We start from the raw sequence: 15,494 nt of genomic DNA, 5'->3' as shown, positions 1-15,494 counted from the left end.
CTCAGGGCACAGCAAACTGAAGAAAAGTAAAATGGAGATTTATTACAGAGATTTCCAGTCAGGAGGATATGTGTCTTTTTACTGTATTTTTTCAGCTAGGGTTGATATGCTAAATAGTTGGGTTTTGTTGCTGATAGCAATGATGGTGGGTTATTTGAGTAGGGCAAGCATCCTTACAAAGGACTATTTTTTTAAATACTTATTTATATGGCTGAGCCGGGTCCTAGTTGCGGCACGCGGAATCTTCGTTGTGGCATGCAGGGTCTTTAGTTGTGGCATGTGAGATCTAATTCCCTGACCAGGGATCGAACCCAGACCCCCCGCATTGGGAGCACAGAGTCTTAGCCACTGGACCGCCAGGGAGGTCCCCCGTAGGACTATTTTGAACACCAGTAGGCAGAGTATGGATTAACGTGCCAGGAGCACAAGACTCCTGGGTGGAGATTTCTGGAAATTTCCTGTGGAAATCTCTTCCTGTGGAAATTTCTCCCTCTCCTGGAGGGAGAAAGAGGGAATTTTCACACACACCATTGCAGAAATCTAACTGGAGACCTGGGATCAGTGAAAGGGCAGATTTGAACTCACAGGACCTCCAGGTGCTTGGCCAGCACTCTCCTATCCTCTGCCTGAAACAAGGAAATCCTACCACATCAGTGCTTACAGGAGCATATGTGGATGCAGATGAGCTCCCTGGGGAGGAAAGTCCACTTTTTGACATTGCTTTTGTTGATGACTGCAGTATGAATTAGTGCAGAAGATAAAACAAAAGTTACTAACCACCCCCCACTCTCAACCAAGCAAAAGGAATGTGTCCAGAGGTTATGGAAGATACATTGTCTCAGCTTCCCCTTTCTTCAACCACAGGTCTCTGGCTTTGGGTCAAGTCACATAGACAACCCATGTGGCTGAAAAACCAAGGCTGCTTACCTTTCGGCTTCTGTGTTTTTCTGTGATAAGAGTCCTTTCAAAAGATTTAATATACAAAGTTGTAGTGATAGTTCACAACGTGTTGCTTTTCCAGACGCCGGATGGTGTGTGTGTCAACAAGGAGGGATGACTTAGTCTGGATAAGGACCGTCTGTATCATAAAACCCAAATCCTGAGAACCGTCTGGGCGCTGTGTGTCTAACGTGCGAGGTGCGCATCAGCAGCCCGTGGCGCTGGACGGCTGCATGAACCTCTCTGCTCTACCTGCTTTTTCCTTTGGGCACTTTTATAAGAGGAGCTCCGGGAAAAACCTGTCTTTGTAATAAGTCAAGGCCTGACGTCAGAACAACTCACCCGTGTGAATGAACATGGCCTCTGCTGCATGCCCTTAAATGCCCATCCAATACTGGTCCAGATCAGAGCACTTGGGCCCCAGGCCATGCCGTGGTTTTTCTTGTTTTGTTTTTTGATTTGAGATGAACAGAAAGGAATCACATTCTCTGGATTAAGTGAGCCATTTTGATCCTAATTTTTGAGACAAATCCGTAAGAGTCAACAGTTTTGCTTTTTCCCATAACTGCATCATAACCCCCTTGTATAAATGTCAAGGCACATTGTAAGAATATGGCTATTAAAATAATGTTTGCAAGGAAAGGATTCCCAAACCACAGATGAAGACCTGCTTATTTCAAATGACTTTAACAATACACAGTTCAAGTATCACATGATAATTTGTGTGGGCGCTAAAGTGCTCATCATGGGGGGACAGACTTAGTAGGAATTTTGACAACCGTGTATGAAACTCTCTGCTCGTTGTATGTCAGGTGGTCGTAGGGGTCAGGGAATCTAAGCCATTCCCTAGCTCGTCCTTTTTATCCCTGATGCCCCCGCGGTCACGTTCTACTTAAGTGCTTTAAATTGACTTGGCTCTCTTAAAGAAGTTATTTCTTTCGTTTAGGCCTTTTATGTATATAATTGTATATAAATATATGTAATCTCTCATTCAGCTTCTATGTGACTCTTAAGAGAGCCTCAAAGGAAATTGATATATCTGACTTGTGGAAGTTTGGTGATAGTGTTGATTATTTAACCAGAACTCACTGTTGTATTCTACTTTGTGTGTTTTTGAGAAGTGAAAACTGCTTCAGCATTCTACAAATCTCAATGGGTTTCTAAAGTGATTCGATATTTTTTTAAATGACAACATCTTCAAAATTTAGTTCTGTGTCATAATACAGTAGTGTTATATAAGAAAGTAACTGCTCACAGGGTTATCACAGGAACTTTGTATTGATTATATAACTTAAGTGGACCTTTTAACTGCAGTCTCCTAGGGTCTAGATATTCACAGCCATTAAGCAGAGCTTATTTTCATGAGGGAATTAAGTGTTTTGCTCTTGATTAATGAAAATGTCTACTTGATCTTATTATTCATCAAGAGACACACTTATCCCCCTTTTCGGAAGGTATGGATACTTAAGGAGATTTATTTGGAATATTAATGTTTTAACAATTGGCCTGTTATCAAAAACATTCCCTCATTGAAAATTAAACACTATTTTGGCGTTTTTTAATGAAAAATAATATAGTGTTAGTTGTTTTATAACATCAAGCAGTACTAAAATTGTAGTTTGTTTTCTAGTTAATTTGTTTGAATTCATAAAAATAATTCAATCAAAACTGCAGATTTAGGAATATTAGGGCTGAAGAAGTTGTTTTCATCAACTCTGGTCTATTTTCAAGGCAGTCCCATTCAGTGTATTGACTTTATAATAATATTTTTCTTACTAAAATTATAATGCCCTTTTTAAAAAATAGGCCTGACTACAAGAGTACTGTAAGAATGGATCTGTCACTTTAGTCATGATTTGTTAACAATGATGCTAATAGAAATTTGTAATCAGTTGGCATGCAGGTGACAGGTAGGGGAGTGAACACTGAGTGCTTCTTGTGTGCTGGCCTTTATTAAAGGTTATGAGTGGCAGAGAAGCCTGACTTCGAATATCAGGCTCTTTAAAATAAAATTGTCAGTGCAGATTATACGTGCATTAAATTTCTTAAGAGGTTTAGTGCAACACATTCATATATGCAGATAAAATGCATTAGTTCTAGGAGTCTGGACAGCAAAGCTATGATGGATTGCGGATGAGAAAAATTAAAGGAGGCTTTGAGAAAGAAAAACTTAGAACTAGTAGTGAGGGATTTGGTGGACTGGGCAGGGCATGAATTAGTGCCTGGCAGCTGAACTCCACTTTTAACATGCCAGACAAGGAATAAGTTATCTTATTAGAATGCAGAGAGTTTGTGTGTTATGATATATGATGATAATTGACTAACAATTAAATGGAAAAGTCTGACATGTGAAACCCACATGTTTCTATTGAGCTTGGGAGCAAAAGACACTTGCTTATGAATTATTTTGCTCTGATAACTGTGTATTTTAACCAAGTCACAAAAATTAAAATCAAAGTAAAAAGAGTGTGTCTTTTTATAGACCTTATCTATATAAATAGAGGAGTTTAATCAATCTTTGTCTTATGTCTTTATAAAGGTTACTAGCATTTTAAAAGAGAAAACAGATTATTCAAAAATCAGTTAGCAATGTAAAATTTACAGCTGTAAGCACTAATGTTAAAAGTTGTAAAATAAAATCAATTAAGACGCAGGCCCACATGTTGACCAAAGAGTTCATAAAATATTAATTATATTTATTGCAAACCTAACTCTTAGGCTATTAAAAGGGTTTCACGGTTCAGTTACCATAAAGACATTTTATAATTTTATGAGAAAACCAACATTTTAACATTTCTTATTCTCTTCCTTGACGCATATTTTAAAATGTTTTTAAGAACATATCTTTCAAATTAGATAATAATCAGGCAGATATTGTTTCCTCTATATATGAATTATTATGCATAAAATACTTAAAATTAATATAGAATTAAGGTAATTGAAAAATAACAGCATATGGAAGAATACTTGGAGAATTTAAATATACTTATGGTTGCATAGGTCCACTAATACAAGGTTTCATTACCGATATCAATTTCTTCCTTGATCATTTTCCTTGGTAAAGGGCAGAGACAGATGCTTTACATTCTTTTAAAATGCTGAACTACTAGTAATGATCATCATAATTCTGGCACCTTTCCTGGTGTTAGCCGCCCTCTTAATATTCTTTTAGTTTTTATTCTTTGCAGTGCGGGCTGGCATTTCTTCAACTGAGAATTAGGAAGATTGTTCATTTCACAGACGGTGCACAGTCGTGGTGTGACCTTCTGCCATTGCTCTTCTTTTGCTGGAGTTACAGCTAATAATTTCAGTTGTGCTTAAGCTGTGTTATAATCTGATAACATTTTGACGTATAGCTAAATTGCTAATTTTATGGGGGCTATCAGAATGCAGAGTGCACTTAACTGTGAGCCAGCGTGTTTATTCCTAAAAGGCTTGGAGTAACAAATGTTTAGTGACAGTCTTCTCCTTCTCCTGATATATCACTAAGGAAGCTCAAAGCGAAGGAAAAGAATCCCCAAGAAACACATTCTACAGGTGTTGCAACACCTGAACACGGGTGAGTGACAGCGCCTTTATGTCTATGTGTTTGTAATTTACATCTTGACTACACAATATTTCATGAAGAAAGGAACTGTGGCTGGGCGCCTGTTAGACTTATATTAACAGAAGTGGACTCCGGCATTAAGTAGGGAGAACACTTAACAGATAGATGTAACCGATAATCAGTAAACTCCTCATCGTGTTTCTTTTCCGTTGTCAGGCTTTGTCGTTTTTAATTTGTCCAGGAAATGTGTGCCTTCCAGCAATCATTTGGAGAAAAGAAGGAAGAAAAATAGAAAGAGGTTGATTCCAGAAAAGGGTTACTGAAAATTCTAAAGTTTGCATCCTGGTTTAACAAAGACCCGGAGAACAAATATTTGATGTTTTCCATCCCGCGCCCTGCACCCCGCGATCCTATGGCTTAATTCAAGCTAAAGGCAAATTTTCCTGTAACAGGAAAGTCACTTTACTGACTCCAGAAAGGCAACTAAAGAAACTTAAACGACAAGTAGAAACATTTTGCCTGTAAAAGAACGAACAGTAAACACTCCAAGGAGAAACACGTCCTCCCCAAACCTGCGGGCAGCCCAGGACACCCTCCCCGCGGGGTCGAGTGCTCAGCCCGCGCGAATTGCCAGCTCTCAGGAAAGTAACAGGTGTCAGAGCTGCGCGGCCCAGAAACGTCAGGCTGGAGGCTGCAGCAGCAGACCAGGCAGCACGGCTCGGTCGCTGTCATTTTTTCTTCGCCGGAAAAAAATTGCAAATACAACGGGCAAAATCCCCCCTCAGTAAGGTAAGAACCACCAGAATCTTTTGCTTCTTCCGCAAAGTCACGAATTCCGATCCAGTGAGTGCCAGGGTCGGCGCGCGTTAACAAGCGACAGTCCGAGTCCGCCCCGCAGTCGCGGAAACGCCCGGGTACTTTGGAGAGGGAGGGGAGCCGCACAGCCTCCCAGGCGCCCCACCGGCCCAGTTTGGTGCAAATACCAGTATGCCCTTTTCCAGTGTGGGTGTCTGGATGAGAGTGGGGAAAAGCAGACCAGGGAAGAATCTGGAGTACGTTTCAAAATAAAAACACCAGAGAACTGGACGGAGGGAAGAAAAAGTTGAGGGCGAGAAAAGACCCCCCAGGCCAAGCACACACTGGGGGCCCCGGGCCCTGCGTCACCGGAGCGGCTGCACCGCCGCGCACGCCTAGCGCTCAGGTGACCGCCTTGACCTTCGCGGAAGCTGGGCATCGGCGCGCGTGCTGCAGTCCTGGGAAGGTGACCTAGTGCAGGGAGTCTGGACAGCCCGTCCCACCGTGGGTCAGCAGGCCCGCCGCCCCGGCTCAAACCCGGAGCGCTGCGGTGGCCCCGCTGCGCGCGCCTGCCGGACACCGACACCAGCGCGTCCGTGCGCGCAGCGCTCCAACTTCCCTAACTTCTGGCGGTCGCTCCTGGTTCTGAGCGCCCATTGGGCGTCACAGTTCTCTTCAGTAGCAACCGTGTGGATTGGGGCTGGGGAAGGAGAGACGGGCCGTTGTCCAAGAAAGCCAAAGGTGAGGACGCGGTCCTCAAGGCTTTGGAGTGATGGTCTCCTAGTTTTTAACTAAGGGCAGCCGTAGTTTGCCCTTTCTATTCTCTAACGTGGCCGGGGCAAACTGGGTTGTGCACACAAAGTTCGTTATAAAGTGAGTATTGGAAAGGGAGTACTGTGGACGAACCAGGTTTCTAAACCTTAGCTTATTGGGAACAGTATGCCTTGAAGGGAACTCCAACCAAATGTCTGAGTTTGCACTCTCCTGGGAGCTCTGAGCACAGCTCAGTTGGAGCTGCTGGCCAGCCATCAGTAGGGCTCCCGGGCTCGGGCACGGAACAGGCCGACGTGGCTCGCCCAGCAGTGCACAGCTGGAGCGGCTGCAGGGCGGCGGGTACCGAATGCGGAACACTAGGCTTTGAGAACGCCTCGCAGAGACGCAGCGTTTCTCGGTCCTTCCTCCCGGGCCTGGGGCGCACTGTTAGCACAGGGCCGCCGGGGTGCGGTGCCTGGTGCGGTGAGGCCGAGAAGCTGCGGGGCGCGCTACGTGGGCGCGGGCGGTGGCGGCGTGGGGAGCGCCGGCTCCGCCAGTGGGCGTCTTCTGCAGCCGCTGCAGCCTTCACGGGCAGCGGCACTGCGGCGCTTCTCTCCGCTGCTTTCGAGCAGTCGCGGAGGCCCCGCCAGCGGAGAGCGCACACACCACGCCACGCTTGCTCCGCAGCCCCTCGCCCCGGCCCGGAGCACGCCCCAGGTCCTCCCACCCCCAGCGCGGAACACGACGTGAAGACCGGGCCGAGAGGGAGAGAAGGGCTAGATTGACGGTTGGGCCGAGTGGCCCCGGAGGGCTGGTTCTGAGGGGGCGGAGCCCGCCGAGTCCCGGCCCGCCGCGCTCCTCTCCTGCCCGCGGCCGGCCCCCACCGGCGGCCCGCGGAGGAGGGCCATGGTCGGCCCCGTGAAGCCGCTCGTTCCCCGCCCCCAGGCCCCCCTGCCCGCGGCCGGGGACGAGCCCGGCCCCGGCAAACTCCGCCCGGAGCCCAGGGGCAGCTCAGCCGGCGGAGGGAGCGCGGCGGTCCGGGGCCCGGCCCCCGAGTAGCCTGGTCGCGGCCGGGCCGAGCGCGCCGTGCCCCCGCGCCCTCCCCCCTCTTCCGCAGGCCGCGCCAGCCCCGCGGGGGGCCCCGGCGCCCTGCCTGCGCGCGGCGGCTGGGTCGCAGCCCGCGCTCCCTCCGCGCCCGCCTTCTCCTCCCCTGTCCGCTCCTCCACTCCGTCTTCCTTTTACTTCTGGCCGCCGCCCCCTCCGCCCCCTCCTTCTCTTCTCCCCTCCTCATCTGCCTTTCACTTCCCCGTGCGTCTCCCAGGAAGGGAGGGCGCGGCGGCGGCGGCGGCGGCGATGCTGGCGGCGGCGGAGGAGGAGGACAAGAGGCAGCTCCCTTGAGCGTCCCCCCCGGCAGTAGTCACCGCGGCGGCGGGCGGCGGCGGCTCTTCCTCTCCCCTGCGCTCCAGGGCTTGCTGCTGCCAGCTCGCGCCGGGCCCCGGCCGCCGCCGCCGCCCCGGCTCCCGCTCGGCCCGGCGGTCCTCCGCGCGGGCTCCCACGGCTTCTCGGGCGCCGGCGGTGGCTGCCCCGGCCCCGGCCCCGGTCCCAGCCTCGGCGGCGGCGGCCGAACTCCGCGGTGGCCGCGAGGCGCCGGCGCCGCCCTCGCCGCCGCGTCCCCGCTGCTTTTCGGTTCCGACATGGAAGATGGACCTTCTAATAATGCGGGCTGCTTCCGAAGGCTGACGGAGTGTTTCCTGAGCCCCAGTAAGTGCCTGGCTCCACCTTCCCCGCGGTGGGCGGCCGGCAGGGTGCGTGTGCCCGGGGAGTTTGGCGGCCCGCGGGCTTCTCTGGAGGGGCGGGGGGCTCGGCCAGCGGCGGGACACCGGGGTTTCCCAGGCTCCGCGTGCGTGCGGGGGAAGGGTGACCGGGAGAGCGGTGGGAGCCGAGCGTTTACAACAGGACCTGCTGCCCGCCTCGGGGTCCCGGTGCCGTTTCTGGCCACGCTTGCCCTGCACGTCTTTATACTCTCAACTCTGTGGCCACTGCCGCCAGACTTCTCTCTTTAGCCTGCGGCCACTAGGCTGGAGTCGAGGCGCTTCTTTCCTCTTGGGGTCCCGCCCGCTGCGTCCCCAGGCTAGGGGAGGGCAGGCCAGGGCCCCGGGACCCCGCGCTCCCAAACGTGAAGGCACTCGCGGTTCCCCGGGCTGGGTGTCGGCGCCTGGCTGCTCTATCCCCGCACCCCGCAGTGACCCTGTTCCAGAGCGTGGACTAGCCGCGTGGAAGTGGGTGCGCCTCCGCCGAGAGTCCACTTTCTCTAGATCCTGGGGGTTAGCTGGTGGTCGGGTTGGTAACGGGAAGGACAATGGGGCGAGAGGGTGGAGGAGAAAGGTGCCGCCGGATCGGACTCCCGGCCCCCCCCACAGCCCCCACCCCGGGATCACGGCCACTCCGCCTCCCCAGCCCCGGGATCGGGGCTGAGAGCGCGCTGGAGCAGGGGTGGCAGAAGGCGTGTCACGGGGGAGGGGGACAAGACTGAGCAGAATCGTCAAGGCAGATATTTGCTAGAAGGCAGGAGGCGGGAGATGTTAAGGGAAGAGGCGCCGGGTGCACAGAGGAGGGGGTCGCCGTTGTCTTGGATGGAGGGCGAGCGAGGTGAGGACCGGAGACCTGGGGCGGGGCGGGGAGGGAGGTCGCGCCCGCAGAACACCGGGCGACTCCGGCGCTAGCTGGGGCGGGCGCGGCCCCTCGAGGCCCTAGGCGCGGGGCTCCAGCGCCACCGTCCACCGCGTGCGCACCCGAGCCTTTGTCTGCTTCTCGCCGGGGAACCGCGTTTCCGCGGCGCCTTCTCCAGGCAGACTCTTCCAGGGTTGCTGTTGCGGCTTCCGTCTCCCATCCGCCGCTCACTCCCCAGTCCCGGCCGGCCCGCGCCTCCTGGGTACCCGGGGTCTAACCCCTCCTCGCGGCCGGAACTTGTCTGGGCTCACCGCCCGCAGGGCGCCTTTGGGGTGCAGCCCCTGGGCGTGCGAGCGTGTACGGTGCGGCCCGGCACCCCCCCACCCCTCCCCGCCCAGCCCCGCCCCGCCCCGAGATCCCGCCTCCCTGGCGAGGTTCAGTCCGAGGGGGCCGCGTGGTCCAGCGGCCTCTCGCTTGCTGGCTGTCTGGAGCCGCTGGAGGCTGTCTCTGCTCATATTTGCCGGTGGACCTGATAGGACATCGGGGCGTGGGCCCTGGACTCGCAGCTGACCCCTCCATCCTGTAGCCTCCCGCAGTCTGACCCGCACAGCAGCTCCCAGGGGTCTGCCTCCCTCGGGCCCCACCTGCGGGTGTTGATTAATTCAGAGATGTTGCGGCTCAGGAAGGGCATGGTCTGGGCAGGAGCGGCCTCGCCAGCTGCCCTTGGATGTGTTAGGAATGGAGCCTGGTGGCCGTGAACTGAATGAAGGATGCGGGAGAGGACGGAGCTCCCAACCAGCTCTGACTTGTGTCGGGTCAGTCCGGGGCCTAGAATTGGGGCTCCCGTCTGCCCCCCTCCTCCTGCACTAGTGATTTCCTTCTGTATAAAATAAACATCTACTCTTTACAGTTGGCAGCTGGTGGGGTAGGAGAAGTGAGGGTGCGGGTCAGAGGCTGCCACATCTTTTGCATATGAACGTTTTGGTAAGAAGGCTGTGCTAGGGAGACCAGCTGTGCAGGGGTTTTCCTAAAATGAAGTTTCTGTCTGTAGGTTGTTACTGCTGTTTGTCTAGGGTGGGGCAGGTTGTGAGGGATACTGGGGAGAAGAATAAAGATGAACAGCTCAGGTGGGATGGAGACGTCCTAGGGGAATCCCTAGCAGGCTTTCCGTTTGGAGGGACAGAGGGCCTGGAGAAGAGGGCCATGTGACCCCATTTCCCACCTCCCTCGCCCCCGTGGGGCGTTCCCACAGGGAGAAGCCCAGTGATAATAGACTCAGGAGTTGTTGGGTTTTTTTGTTTGTCTTTTTTTCTCTAACCAAGTCACTGAGCGGTAGCTTGGGGTTTGAATAGGAACCAGAGGTTATAAAAATCTTCTTTGGGATGTTACTAAGGTAGTAAATACTAAGGTTCTTTTAAGCAAAATCTATTATTAGGCCCACGTCACTGCAAAAGTGGAAAAAGGCTAGATGGCGACTTTAAGGACCATTGCCAGTTTCTGCTCTGACCCTGTATCCTTCACGTTGGGGGACTCTGTTTCTGTCTGTGGCTGCGTGACAAGCCACATTTGTGTGAATGGCTGAAGTACCTGAAGCTTGGCAGACTTTTTTGATATTTGTCAATAAAAATGAGTCTTTTTGAGAAAACTTTGGAATTCTATAAGAATGAAAGAACGCCCAAGTGTATACAGATGTGTCGTGATTGGTGCATGTTTATTCCCTTGTTTTCCCTTTCAGTTTGATCTCCTCTAGGTCTAACAAGCAAGTTGTCACGTAAAGGCTGCTGTGTCCAACTGTTGTTTGTAGGAATGCCTGCTTTTTATCAGCATCAAAGGGCAAATTGTGTTTTAAAAGCATCATATCCTCCTTCCATTCCTGTCCACTTTGGCTCTGCATGTTGGCTCACACAGATTCACTGGTTCGCTCAGTAGCGCACGGAGCAAACACTTACTAAGAGCTACTGCCACTTGCCAGGCGCTGCCCTCGCCGGGCTGCGGTCTAAGAGGACGTCACCCACCAGGAGAAGAGCGCTCCTAGAAGCAGGTGCGGCATTGATGCCAGTTCTGGAAGGGTCAGTGGTCACTCTACATCCCTGTCAGGGTGTTGCTGACTTCACCCCATCCGCCGTCTACCTTTCATTGCTGACCTCTGAGCTTGTCCTCAGGCACTGGGCTCGAGCACTTTACTGCTCTGAGAGTTGTTGCTGGTTGGAATAGAAAGCAAGCCCCGTGCAGGGAGAGCCCAAATCCTCCCAGAGCGAACTGAGAAGTCCACTTGGCAGCGGTGTGTGTGTGTGTGTGTGTGTGTGTGTGTACACAAGCACATACACACAGGAAAGGAAAGCCAAAAAGTTATGCTTCGATAGGCCAATAGGAGCTGCATTTGGTCTTCCGGAGGAAAGAGCTTACCTTGAGTACACTTGGTGCCCTGGTGGGAAGTGCAGGAAATATACCTGGGGGGCAAGGACTTTACCAGTTGAGTCGGGAACCCTGCCTTAAGGACATCCAGAAGTTAAAGGAAGGTCATTGTCTTTCTCTCCCTCTCACGAATGCTCCCACCGCTCTGCTACTGTGTGTTTCACCAGTTGGCTGCTCCGAATGATGCGGAGTGCTCTAGTAGAGAAAACTGTTGGTCAATGAGAGATCAGAGACAGCAAGAAAAATGAGCTAAGAGAGATTTGTTAGCGCAGGTGGCAAATATTCAATACTTCTTCACACAATTTGTATCTTTCTCAAATATTCCAAACAGAAAATGTGTATGTGTCTAGGAATCCTAGACTTTAAATATACTCCGCATCCATCACTGTCCACTCTTGCTCTGTTTCTTGAGACTTAAAATACCGTGTGGCCAACACTTGAGCAAATTGAGATAAATATGATCCCTTTTAAGAGCAAGTGTGTCTACCGTATAGAAGCTACACTGGACTTCACGTTGAACCTGTTTTTATGGATCTGTTGAGACTGGGACTGCAGAGGGGTGCAAGGCCAACAACACAGCAACCAAACTGGGTATAACTCAATTAATAACCAACTAACAGGTAATTATTGAGGACCTATTCAGTGCAAATCATTTTAGGGAGATGCAAATGATAAGAACTAGTCCCTCAAAGGACCTGAAATATAGATAGGATACCTACCAAGATAACCAGCAAAGGAAGGCTATGAACTCTTCCTGCCAGGCCAGGGTGCGGGTCATGAAATGACCAGGCGTAGTGGAGGTGCCTACGTCTGTTTTGGCTGGAGTAATCAGGGCTTAAATCCAAAGGGCAAACTGTTTAAACCGGGTGGAACTATTTAGATTCATTAATTTTAATTTCATGAAATTCCTCTTTTAATTTCAAAAAGCTTCCATGAACAAAGATAATCCCTAAAAATTTAAATGAGCAATGGTGGAAGCAGAAGAAGATGGTGTCTTCTACAGTGTCAACCTGATATATTAACTTCAGGTAATTTCTGCATCTCAAACTTTTTCTACCCCATTAAGAAAAATGAATGCAATGCGATAGATAAATAAGTGATGGTAACGGAGCATGGTGACTGTAGTTATTAAGACTGTACTTCATATTTGAAAGTGGCTAAGAGAGTAGATCTTAAAAGTCCTCATCACACACACACACACACACACACACACAATGCAGTGTGCTAGATGATTACGAGATTTCGTTTACGATAAAGCAGGTTAAACTTGGTGTGGTGAACATTTTACCAGTTAATACATTGTTAGTTTTTGTTTGTTTAAAAACAGCTCATGAGGTCTGAGAGGGAAAGAAACTATAATTTTCATGAGAAAGGAATATTTCTGTCTTAAAAGGAGAACTCTTATTTATTATTTTTTTTTCGGTACGCGGGCCTCCCACCGCTGTGGCCTCTCTCGTTGCGGAGCACAGGCTCCGGACGCGCAGGCTCAGCGGCCATGGCTCACGGGCCCAGCCGCTCCGCGGCATGTGGGATCTTCCCAGACCGGGGCACGAACCCGTGTCCCCTGCATCGGCGGGCGGACTCTCAACCACTGCGCCACCAGGGAAGGCCAGAACTCTTAGTTTTAATTCAAAACATTTTAATTTCCTTTTAAAATGTAAATCACGCGTCTTCAGGTGATCTACGTCTGTCTAAGGGAAAACTCCACAGTGATAGAATTGCTCAAATCTTACAAAGGAAGCAGAGGACGCCTAGCACTCTGATTTTATTTGTAGCATTTACCACTTTCTGGAATTCTTGTGCTCATTTACTGGCCTACTTGTTTATCTGCCTGTCTTCCCTGCGCAGAAGGCAAGCTTGGTGCCAGCCTGAGGGCAGGGGCTTCTCTTCCTTGGTTACATCCCTGAGCCTGTAAAGGTGGTGGACACATATATGGAAGGAGCTCAGATATTTGTGTTGAAAATTCAAAGATGAACTGAAATGAACAACAACGTGGTGTCTGCCTTCAAGGAACTCAGAAGTTGAAGGCCACTCATCGAAAGCATCCTTGGCCTTGGCCCTTGTCCTGAGGAGCCAGGATTCCACCGTGGGTGAGAAAGAGCCACTCTGGTAAGAGCGCACGGCTGAGGACAGAGACAGGCCAGCTGACAAGCAGGTTCCCGGAGGAGGCGGTGCAGACGCTCCGGGACCCGGAGCTGAGCCCCGTCTCCTCCGAGGGCCCCAGAAAGGTTCCAGAGGAGATGCGCTGGGTCTTGTGGTGGAGGGTGCTTCCAGCCAGGGCTGGGGGGAGCCGGGTTCTGGGGAAAGCCTTTCTGGCCAGGGGAGGCACATCGGAGGCTGCTCTCAGGAGGTAGGTGGGGCGAGGCCTGGGGAGGGAGGCTGGCGAGGCTCAGAGGATTCTTCTGGACCAATGCTGAGGGCCTCACAGTTACCCTTTGAAGGACTCTACGGAAGAGGTAAGGTAGGAAGGCAGGAAGCCCACCTTCCGTGGTGGAGCCGGGCTCGTGGGCGACGGAGACAGAGGGCTCGGGCCTGTGGCGGACGCCCCCAGGTGAGAAGAGGTGGGCCTGCGCCAGGCAGCCAGCACGCGGAGGCAGCCCGAGTCAGGGCGGACGGCGGCCAGTGCTAACAGAGCGGGCGGCCGGGTGAGGTGAGGGCGGAGGGCCACTCGGCTCCTGACGGGGGGCTTGGGCTGCGTGTGGTGGCTGGGTGCTGAGAAAAGAGGGGTCGGCACTGAGCCCCTACTCTGGGCCGAGCGTCGTCGGTGCCGACGTGCCACGGTGGAGACGCTGAGCGATCAGGCATACAAACCAAGAGTGTCAACCGTCAGGAAGATCAAGTGCCGTAAGAGTTGGCAGGTTTGAGCGGTCTGTGAGGGTCTCTCTGGGTAGAGGAGGTTAAACTGCACGTGTTAGAGAAGGAGCGGCCCAGGCCGAGGGAGACCCAAAGGAACCGAGCGAGGACCTCGATGCTGGGGCTTGAGCCCAGGGGAACGCCGTACCTGTGGAACGAAGACCACGAGGCACACGGGCCAGGTTAGGGCTTTGTAAAATTTGCAGTTTACTCCCCGTGCAAGGGGCAGGTCCTGGAAGGTTCTAAGCAGGTGGCTGACATGTGATTTGTGACCTCAGAAGTTCATTCTGGCTGCAGTGTGGTGAGTGAATCTAGGGTCTGGGGTGGAAACGGAGGACCCGAAGGCCACCACGGTAGCCAGGACAAGAGACACTGGTGGCTTGGACTAGGGCGATGGTGACGGAAGTGGAATCCGTCGAACCCCGTACCTTCGGGAGGTGTTAGAACACGTCAGACGAGCGGGCGGGTGGGCTGCTTGGAATAAGGGGAAGCAAGGACCAAGAACAGGGCCCGGGGCTTTAGCTAGAGCGCGGGCCGTGAGGTGGAACTGCGCCCAGCGGGGGGAGCTGGCAAGGGGGCCGCCAGGGACCAGGCGTCGTGCTTGGCTGTGCCAAGTCTGAGATGCCTGCTGCACAGTTTAGTGGAGATGGTAAGGAGGCGGTTGGGTAAGTCAGTCTGGAAATCAGAGGGTTGATGGACCAAGACCGGAGAATAAAGACTGTAGTCATGGTGTCTAAAGCCCTGGGGCTATGTGTCCCCCACTGAGAGTCTGCAGATGCTTTACGAGACCGGGAGGGCTTTGATGGAGTCGGCTAAGAAGCAGTCGTGTGGGGCGGTGTAGGTGCTCCCCCAAGTCTGATGAGTGACAGGAGGGCTCTGGAACCCTGCAGAGGGAACTGATTAGGTTTGTGACTCTCCAGGTAGGCGTTGAGGCCATGGTTCTGAATGGGAACCTGAAACAAACAGGGGGAGTGAGAGAAGGACAGGAGTCCGAGCTGACAGAAGAGAAGGAGCCATGGAAGCCCCGAGAAGGAGTGGTGCACGAGCGCGGAGGTGAAACGGGCCAGAACGAACGTGCCGTGGAATTTGGAAGAAGAACCTCGAGACAGAGGCAGCCAGGGTGCCACCAGCGACCTCTGTCCAGGGCTTCCGAGTGGAGTGGCGGAGGCAGAGAGCCATCTTCAGGGGCTGAGAAGTTGGCAGGGACGCATCTGTGTGGCACTTTAGTCCTCAGAGAAGGAAAGGGGAGACGTCGCTCCGTATCTACAGGGAGAGAAGAGCTGGCTTTTTCCAATGTAGGACTGGCTGCAGAGTGTTTATTTGTTGAGGAAAAGGAGTTTGAAGAGTAGGAAAAAAGAGAACACAACAGAACCTTAGAGAAGCTGGGAGGGATGGAATGTAGAGGGCACGAGAAGGCTTGGTACAGCAAGGGGACCTTGTCCTCAGAGAGAACGGTGGGAAGAGCGGGTGTGGGTGCTGAGAAGGGTTTGGGTGGAGAGAGGGAACGGGGGGAATTAACAGC

At 52.2% G+C, this 15,494-nt stretch overlaps 1 protein-coding gene across 1 annotated transcript in view; it reads left to right on the top strand.

Annotated features, from left to right (window-relative positions):
* The first annotated feature begins 6,882 nt into the window (after nt 1-6,882).
* PDE10A (phosphodiesterase 10A) overlaps nt 6,883-15,494 on the top strand; it is a 297,841-nt gene continuing 289,229 nt past the window's right edge. Inside the window, 3 exon segments of the mRNA XM_081250479.1 lie at nt 6,883-7,090; nt 7,094-7,370; nt 7,373-7,795. Of these exon segments, the coding sequence (XP_081106605.1) occupies nt 6,941-7,090; nt 7,094-7,370; nt 7,373-7,795 (850 nt within the window). The 5' untranslated portion in view covers nt 6,883-6,940.

This window comes from Mesoplodon bidens (genome assembly GCF_964165515.1).
Source record: "Mesoplodon bidens genome assembly, chromosome: 12".
Taxonomy (NCBI): Eukaryota; Metazoa; Chordata; class Mammalia; order Artiodactyla; family Ziphiidae; genus Mesoplodon; species Mesoplodon bidens.
This window is presented reverse-complemented; position numbering and strand designations above follow the sequence as displayed.